This window comes from Echinops telfairi, unplaced genomic scaffold, assembly GCF_000313985.2.
Source record: "Echinops telfairi isolate 266 unplaced genomic scaffold, ASM31398v2 ScPeMD7_7469;HRSCAF=8507_0, whole genome shotgun sequence".
NCBI classification, from domain to species: domain Eukaryota; kingdom Metazoa; phylum Chordata; class Mammalia; order Afrosoricida; family Tenrecidae; genus Echinops; species Echinops telfairi.
The window spans coordinates 14,849,277-14,857,630 of record NW_022111372.1 but is presented as its reverse complement, the minus strand read 5'-3'; the positions used below and the strand labels follow the sequence as shown (position 1 = coordinate 14,857,630).

The following is an 8,354-nucleotide window of genomic DNA, read 5'->3' as shown; positions in this document are numbered from 1 at the left end:
CACGAACGGAAATGGGAGTCACAGAGCCGGGGACCAGCGGAAACAAAACACACAGGCGGGCGCGGGGGGGCCGCTGTGGGGGAGAAGGCCCCGGAACGAGGCCAGCCCGCGCGGGCCCGCGCTCCCTTCCTCCCCTGCCGCCGCAACTCACCGGCTCCGAATCCGCCCTATCGCCCCCGCCCGCGCTCCAGAGCCGGCTGAGAACGGCTGCGGCCCCGACTCCGCGTGCAGTGTCTCTCCGGGTAAGACTTGCACCTCTCAAGACTCGAGTGCGAGGCCCACGGGCCCTTCCCGCGGAATCGGCGCTGAGAAACCCTAACCCCCCCGCTCGGTTCCCAGGCACCCCCGGTCCCGGACTACAACTCCCAGCAGGGTGCGCGAAAGGAACGCCCGAAGCAACGGAGGCGCACGAGGCCCAAAACAATACAACGCTCTAATTTTTCTATTTACACTTTTCCGTTTTCCCCATACATTCGTACTTCTCAACAAACTTAAAAAAAAAAAAAGAAGGCTGCCGACTCCCGGTGGGGGTTCATCCGGGAGAAAAGCCCATAAAACGCGCATGCGTACAGAATAAGCTGTCCAAGAGGAAAAAAGCAGGTCAAATTAGGGATAGGGAAGATGGCGGAGACTTCGCTAAGAGACCCGGAAGCACTTACCCTCCACTTCCTCCTCCTGTTTGGCTTCTGTCTCACCTAGAGCCGTCCGGTCGCAGACTGTCGTCTTCGAGACGCTTCCTGTCCGGTGAGTACCGACCGAGTGCTGCGACGTCCCATGATGCACTGCGATGGCGGGGAGGGTGGGGTGGAGCTAGAGCCGGAAGTAGGACGGCGGCCGCGGCGGTGTTTCTCTGGCAGCTCGGGACTGAAGTGCAAGGTGACTGGGAGGGTAGTTGAACCAACTTGGTCTCTTGGGACTTTGATTCTGGGTTTCTTCACGGGATCTGGGCTGCCTATTACCCCTGCCCTAGAGGAGGAGAGAGCAGCCCTACGTCCTGGGCACCTTTTCGGCTTGGTCCGAGGTCACGATGACCTCGGCGCTCTTAGGCCCCGAAGCTTCTCTGGCTCAATAGATAATCCTGATAGTGCCTACCCTGAGGGCGAACAGAGGGGATTTCAGAGATGCAGGGGGTCTTGACGCTGAAGCCTGGCTCGACCAGCGCTCGGGACAGGTCTGCAGCTGGGTCCTTCCAGTCGACCCACGGGGCACATTATACATCGGCACCCTAAGAGGGAGGGAGAAGGGTGAACTTATAAAAGTTATGCATCCCTGTTAAAAATGTTGAATGTGCGTATGTATAGTTAGCTCTGTGAATTAACCTCAGTGAACACGTGCCTAAGAGGCAGTAAAGGCACTACTCTTTGCCTTCAATCGTCTTTGAAAATGCCAAAACCTTATTGTCCAACAAGACCCCTGCACATGGTGTACCCTTTGTAATCCTTTCGTTTATTACCCTCTCATACTTAAAGTAGTAGAGGAACTTTCCTCAGTATGCTTCTCGTGGCATAAATCCATTGCCATCAAGTCGATTTCTAGTCATAGTGACCCTGTATAAGACAAAGGAGTATCTGCCTTGGAGTTTCTTAGATTGTAAACCTTCCAGAGCAGATAGACTCATCTTTGTCCGTTCTAGGATGGGTGTGTTTGAACCTGTGTTTAGCAGCACGACGCTTAACCCACAGTACCACCAAGAATTTATCCCAGTGGTGCTTCATATTGATTTGTATAATAACATCTTCCTTATCTGTGACATTAGACGGTCCACACATTACATATTCATATGCTCTAGGAGAAAAAAAGCAGGGACAAGTTTTAATACTGAGAGATGAATTCATTTTTTGGTCACATTGCAGTTGCGTCCTAAAGAACCTAGGAGGAGACGAAAAGTCAAAATTGGAGATGTGATTTGGAAATCATTAGCACTCGTTTTTTGTTGTTGGTTGCTAGATACCATTGAGTTGACTTCAAGATATATAAATAATTAAAACAATGTAAATGGATTTCCCCATATTATTGTGTAGATGGCTGGTCTTTGCAGTTGTTATTACCTTAGAGCTAATTGGGGATACAGCCAATTTAACCTTTTTCAGACTGTTTTGTCCTTTGTAAATGAAGGATAACATCGCTACGAGTGTGACTGTAAGAGTACTTTGCAGGATCACTGCCATTGAGACCTTTACAACTTATAGTGACCTCATAGTTCAGGTAGAATTGTCCCTGTGGGTTTCCAAGACTTAACTATTTACAGAGCAGAAAGCCTGTTTTTTTTTTCCTTCGATGTGGCTTGTGGTTTTGAACTGCTGACCTTGTGCTTAGCAGCCTAACATGTAACCCACTTAGGGCTGAAAAAAGGTTGCCTTACTGCTGAGTGTCAAGTGTGTTCTTAGGTTGCCAAAAGGGTAAGTATAAATTGACTTGCACAATATTTTATTTTTCTATTTGTATTTGAGTCAGATCCAACCATTAAGGGACTATGGACCAAATAATTAACTTCTGAACCTTAGTTTCTGTTTGGGTACAATTATAAGAGTCACTTTCTAAATTATTTGTTTCAAGTTTTTCCCCATGGATACTCTGGCAGGGTAAAGAAAAGTACTATGATTTGTGTGTTGTGTGTGTGTTCACCTTGCTAGGTGAAGAATATCGTGTTGTTTGGAGTGTTTCTTTTGGTAGTTTTGATATGCTGTCCAGGATTATTTAACCTTGAACTTTTGGCATTTTGGACTGGATACTTGGAGACTACCCAGCATCATTCTTGGCCTCAATCCACTAGAAGTCAATAGCACTCATCCAAGTAACAACTAAAAATGTGATCAGACATTGCCAAACAGCTCCTTGTGGATTAAACTGCCCCTTTCTTTACCCCATTCCTGTTTGAGAATCACGGCCACTCTACCAGCTTCCTACTTGGTCCTGTTGGTCTTTTTAAATCCTCAACGACTATTGGAGGATACACTGCAATGGAAAATGAATTCCTAGGAAAATGAGCACAAAGAATGTATCAAATACAAGTCCTAATTCCTTACCATTATTAAATTTAGACAAAAGTTCCTGGGGAAATGGAATTAAACAACCTTGTGCTATGATTTGCTGTAGTCCCAAATCAAGTTTATGGGTGAAGAACCATAACACATCAAATTTGGTGCTTTCTTTTGACCTTTACACTATTGAAGCATGTGCCTAAGTTCTCTTCTTAGGTAGGGCCTTTTGGCCAAGAAGCCAAAGAACTGTAACTGAGAAAGCAAGTGGGAGCTGTGGGCAGTAACTGTTGCCAGCACTCCACTCTAGACTGAGTTCTAACGTGACTTGTTCTTTAACAGTTAGCGTTAGCTCTCCATCATATAGTATGTCCGAAGTATTCTACAAGAGGTGTTTTAAAGCATGTTAACATTCTGGTGCTTGTTTCCAGTAACAGAGTCGCCATGGTTCTCCAGAGGCTCTTCAGGTTTTCCTCTGTTGTTCGGTCAGCAGTCGCAGTCCATGTGCGGAGGAACATTGGTGTTACAGCTGTGGCATTCAAGGAACTTGATCCTATACAGAAACTTTTTGTGGACAAAATAAGAGAATACAAATCTAAGCGACAGTAAGTGGCCCAATAAATCAACCACGGTGTAATATAAAAATGGCTTAGAGTTTGAAAGTGTGCAAGAGTTTCCAGACCTGATCATGATGGCATTGATCACAATCTGGAGTCAAGTCACAGACATGACAGGATCTTAGAAATCACTGAACTATAGCAACGAACTTTATTTGAGAAAACTAAATACCATAGTTAGCCATTGACTAGCCTGAAGTCATGACATGATAGGGGTAAGTATATATATATATAAAACCAAAGTACTTGAACTCTCAATTTTAATGCCCTTTCTGTGACATCTATTTGATTTGATTTGGGGAAATGTGTAAATGCAGCATTTTTTTCCTTTTCATGCTGTGTCTATCTGTAGAAGATCCATTATATGGACCAAAAAACATAGAACATTGAGTCCCTGTACCAAAAAAAATAAGGCGGATGATATTTGGACCCTTTTCCATCACATGAGTGTGTATTAAAGGTAAACTAGCTACTCTCTGGGAACAATCAGTGAATTGTTGAGACTGGTGGGATCTTCTAAAGCTTTGTGGTTCTCAGAGCTGGAAGAGTGATTGAAGGCTATCTAGACTGCACTGTACTCTTCATTTCAGTATCCGCTACCCACGTAAGACTCTCTAAATTACTTAACAGGCAAATAAAAATTCAGTTCCGTAGTCCCTTAACCCCATTTCTACTCTCTGTGCCTTCTTGTTAGTTGTCATCAAGCTGGTTCCGACTTGTGGCAACCCCACCTGTGCAGAGGAGAACTGTTACGTAGGTGTTCGAGCATTTGAAACATCACCGTGCCTGTCTCTCAAAGGCCTGGCTGGGTTCAAAGTGCTAGTAAGCAGTGGAACACTCACTTTATGTCACCCAAGAACTTCCTGATATGACTGGTGGCTACCATATTGGCCAGCACAGCATTTCTCTCACCACAGAAACTTCTGTTGAACAGTATTGATCTAGAAGAAAATTGGATCCATCACAGGACGCATCATTAACGTCTTCTTAAATTGAAATTGTCTATTGTTAAAAAAGAAATTAACTATGCTTTGATCATAGGCTTGTGTTAAGATAATGCCATTGGTAGAATTCTCACTTTGAATAATTCTTTAAAGTTATTATTCAGTGAGAGGCAGTAGCCAGAAAAATCCATGAAATGAATCCGTTAGATCTAATTGAACCTGCTCCTGGTCCATGATTCTATATCTCCCCCAAACATAGTTCTAATGTTGTCATTTCATTACTTCCAGACTTAGCATTTAGGCTTCCATGATCTGGGTCCTGCTTGCTGTTTTATCAACACTATGTAATATCCCCCCTGAAAGTATCACGTGACTCCCTTGCACTGAATATTCTTAAGCATTATATATTTTTTTAAATTGAAAATTCCTGTGGATAGGAAATATTTTGTTTCTTTTGATAGGTCTCGCTATTATAAAACCCAGAAAACCACACTGCCATTGAGTTAATTCCAACTCATAGCAATCCAATAGGACAGAGATTGACTGTCCCCTCTGGTTTTGAAGGCTATAAAACTTTACAGGGCCAGAAAGCCTCATCTTCCTCCCAAGGAGTGGCTGATGGGTTTGAACTGCCAGGCTTCTTGTCCGCTTCTAGAAATACAAATTTACTAAGATTCATGAAAGACTTCTGTAGCACATAGGCATTTAGTGGTGACTGACTAAAAGTCACTGGTTCTTTAATAAGGCATGGGCTTTGAGTGCACAGTCAGTGCAGGTTCTGTGCTGATTGGTGCATTTTGCATCATCCCTGATTCTTTGAAACCCTGATTAGGAAGGACTTTGATTCTTAGATGTGGAAATCAAAGTTTAGAGCTTTTTTATAATTTGCTCTTGTTCACACAGTTACTACGTGACAGAGCTAACAATTAAATGGAAGCCATCTTTGACAGCTCAGGCCAAGGACTTACGAAAGAGACCCTTAATAAGTATCCTTGACACTCAAAAGCTTGAGTTTCAGAGATTGATTTGGTTCATTTATGTGAAGCCTCGTCATACTGAAATAGTTTGTTTTAAAATTCAAATGGAAATACCTGCTTTATTTTTGAAAAGTCTGTTTTGTCTGTTTTACGTTTAAATGGTCTATTGAACTGTGGTAAGAAGTAGTTTTAATTTTTTCACTTACACAACAGGGCATCTGGAGGAGATTTGCTGTAGTCCCAAATCAAGTTTATGGGTGAAGAACCATAACACATCAAATTTGGTGCTTTCTTTTGACCTTTACACTATTGAAGCATGTGCCTAAGTTCTCTTCTTAGGTAGGGCCTTTTGGCCAAGAAGCCAAAGAACTGTAACTGAGAAAGCAAGTGGGAGCTGTGGGCAGTAACTGTTGCCAGCACTCCACTCTAGACTGAGTTCTAACGTGACTTGTTCTTTAACAGTTAGCGTTAGCTCTCCATCATATAGTATGTCCGAAGTATTCTACAAGAGGTGTTTTAAAGCATGTTAACATTCTGGTGCTTGTTTCCAGTAACAGAGTCGCCATGGTTCTCCAGAGGCTCTTCAGGTTTTCCTCTGTTGTTCGGTCAGCAGTCGCAGTCCATGTGCGGAGGAACATTGGTGTTACAGCTGTGGCATTCAAGGAACTTGATCCTATACAGAAACTTTTTGTGGACAAAATAAGAGAATACAAATCTAAGCGACAGGCATCTGGAGGACCTGTTGATGCTGGCCCAGAATATCAGCAAGAGATGGAGAAGGAGCTTTTTAAGCTCAAGCAAATGTTTGGTAAAGCAGACATGAATACGTTCCCTAGCTTCACGTTTGAAGATCCCAAATTTGAAGCCGTTGAAAAACCTCAATCCTGAAGCAATATGTAAAATCAATCTGGTAATTTGTCATGGGTTAGTTGCAGAGTTAAGTAGTAATCAATAAACATGTTTAACAATTGTCAAAAGTGTTCTTTTGTTAATTCATATTTCACATAAAATATTCAGTGATGTTAGATGTGTTCTCTAGTATTGAGTTTTGTTTCAGGGATTTTCAATCTTTTTATGTGGTTAGAATGAGTCAGGTGTAAACTTTGAATAAATTGCACGGAACTTGCCCAGAATTTTCTTAGTGTGGAAGAGTATCCTATGTATCCTTCATATCCATTTAGAAGGTACCCAACCAATGGAGTCCTGCTTCCTGTGGTGATCCTGTGGTGGATTGACATTAAACCTCCCAAAATATGAAGGAATGTGAGATGCTGTTACTAAAGAGAACTGTTGACTGAACTCTCCACGTATTTTCCACCTTTGCCCCACATCAAGCTCCTTGTTTTTAGGGACCTTGTCTGTGACAGTCTCCAGAGGAAGAGCCCAGTAAGATATTTTATATAAATAAGTATTTAGAGAGAGTGAGATCTTTGAGTAATTGGCTCACTTGTGGGGCAGGCAAGTCTAAAACCTGTAGATCAGGCAACAAGCTGGGAAGTCCAGCAGTTTTGTGTCCAAAAAGCAGATCAGCCAATGTGAGGGGAGCAAGGGGACTTCTGTCAGCTTATCTGTAGTCCAGAGGGAATGTGTTCTATTCAGAGGCCACCTTTAAATAGGATTAACTGATTTCAGAGGGTAATCTGCCATTTGATTTGATTTAATTATGTGTAAATATTTGATTACAACATCTAGCCTGGAATTTGACCAAACAACTGAACACCAAAACCTAGCCAAGTTGACACAGAATTGATCACACCCGTCATTTCACCTAGGGTCTTTGTTCCCAATATTCCCAACTAGGCATCTGCTCCCTGAGGTTGACTTCAACTCAAAACAACTTTTCACAGGAATCTTATCCTCAGTCCCATCCCACATCCACACACTAGGTAGTCTCCGATTTAGCAACTCCCCATCGCACAGAAACTTCTGTCAACTCTGTCTTTGACTCAGGTTCCTCATGCTGTAATAATAGTGCGCATTAACAGAGTTGACAGTAAAATGAGTTCATGTGACGTTGCTTAGGCACTTCATTATTGTCTTTGCAGACTTAAAAATACTCCATGCAGGTAGAAATTTAGTCTTATACATGTTCCCAGCATGTGAATAACTGTTGAATCAATGGTTTTACAGCTATCCTTAGGGAAAGGGAAATAAAGAGTATAAAGTAAAATTTTGTAGACATATTTTAGGACAACCATGTGTACTTTTGTGTAGCTTCTCATTTCTTCACATGTATGATGAATACTTAACATTTCTGAGGTCATTGCTTCTGGTTTTTCCTTCATTATATGTTCGTGATGGCTCCTGGAGTCTCAAGAACAGAAGCTCGAAGCCTTTGGTAAGTAGTGCAACTGGAAAAATTACCTCTTATTTGGACTCATGTTGTAAGGTGGAGAATGAGGTAGAGAAAACAGGAGATCCTAGGTTAAATTCTTCAACCACATTCTGCGTGACAGGAATTACCCAGAAATCTCAGCTTGATACTCCCATCCTGCCTACTCAAGTATATTTCCCACTAAAATAATTCCCTTGCCCTACCATTCTCCAGACATGCCTTCCTCACCAAAAAGGAAATGATAGACGGAAATCATTCTTTAATGACATCACGTGTTGTAGGCACAAAAGAGACCACAAATCTCTAAGGAGATTTAAGTCTTGAAACAGGAAACACAAGCTAAAGACATTATTTGGATAGGAGGCACTACTAGCACGAAGTCTGATAACTTAAGGGTTTACAGAGAACCGATAAATAGACCGCCAGAGGACAAAAACCAGAACCGTGATCAATAAATCACAGCTGTAACTGGGATTACTGAAATGGGAATGGGGCCATGATTG

General features: G+C 42.5%; 2 protein-coding genes and 1 pseudogene across 4 annotated transcripts in view; 1 reads left to right on the top strand and 2 right to left on the bottom strand.

The window, feature by feature from the left end:
* The window catches only part of GABPA (GA binding protein transcription factor subunit alpha), a 51,598-nt gene extending 50,841 nt beyond the window's left edge, over positions 1 to 757 (bottom strand). The window contains exon 1 of one of the 2 annotated variants that reach the window (XM_045284504.1): positions 660 to 757. The gene's annotated coding sequence lies outside the window, so the exon portion shown is untranslated. Of the gene's footprint in view, positions 1 to 151; positions 303 to 659 lie in introns of those variants that run through there. The other variant, XM_004713086.2, reaches the window with a different exon arrangement.
* LOC101638405 overlaps positions 1 to 2,123 on the bottom strand; it is a 9,523-nt pseudogene extending 7,400 nt beyond the window's left edge.
* A 251-nt stretch (positions 2,124 to 2,374) lies between these two features.
* Positions 2,375 to 6,493, top strand: ATP5PF (ATP synthase peripheral stalk subunit F6). Of its 2 annotated transcripts, XM_045284505.1 has the most exons (3): positions 2,375 to 2,399; positions 3,410 to 3,571; positions 6,230 to 6,493. In XM_045284505.1, the coding sequence occupies exons 2-3, from the start codon at positions 3,423 to 3,425 to the stop codon at positions 6,402 to 6,404; spliced, it is 324 nt and encodes a 107-aa protein (XP_045140440.1). In that variant the 5' UTR covers positions 2,375 to 2,399; positions 3,410 to 3,422; the 3' UTR covers positions 6,405 to 6,493. The 2 variants fall into 2 exon arrangements, with proteins under 2 accessions (XP_045140440.1, XP_004713142.1); XM_004713085.2 differs by lacking the exons at positions 2,375 to 2,399; positions 3,410 to 3,571 and having other exon boundaries at positions 6,043 to 6,493.
* Positions 6,494 to 8,354: the final 1,861 nt, after the last annotated feature.

Excerpts from the sequence above, each read along its gene's own strand:
- ATP5PF (XM_045284505.1), top strand. The coding sequence starts at position 3,423 with ATGGTTCTCCAGAGGCTCTTCAGGTTTTCCTCTGTTGTTCGGTCAGCA. Across the intron at positions 3,572-6,229 it reads GACAAAATAAGAGAATACAA|ATCTAAGCGACAGGCATCTG; the intron begins ATCTAAGCGACA and ends AAGAGAATACAA.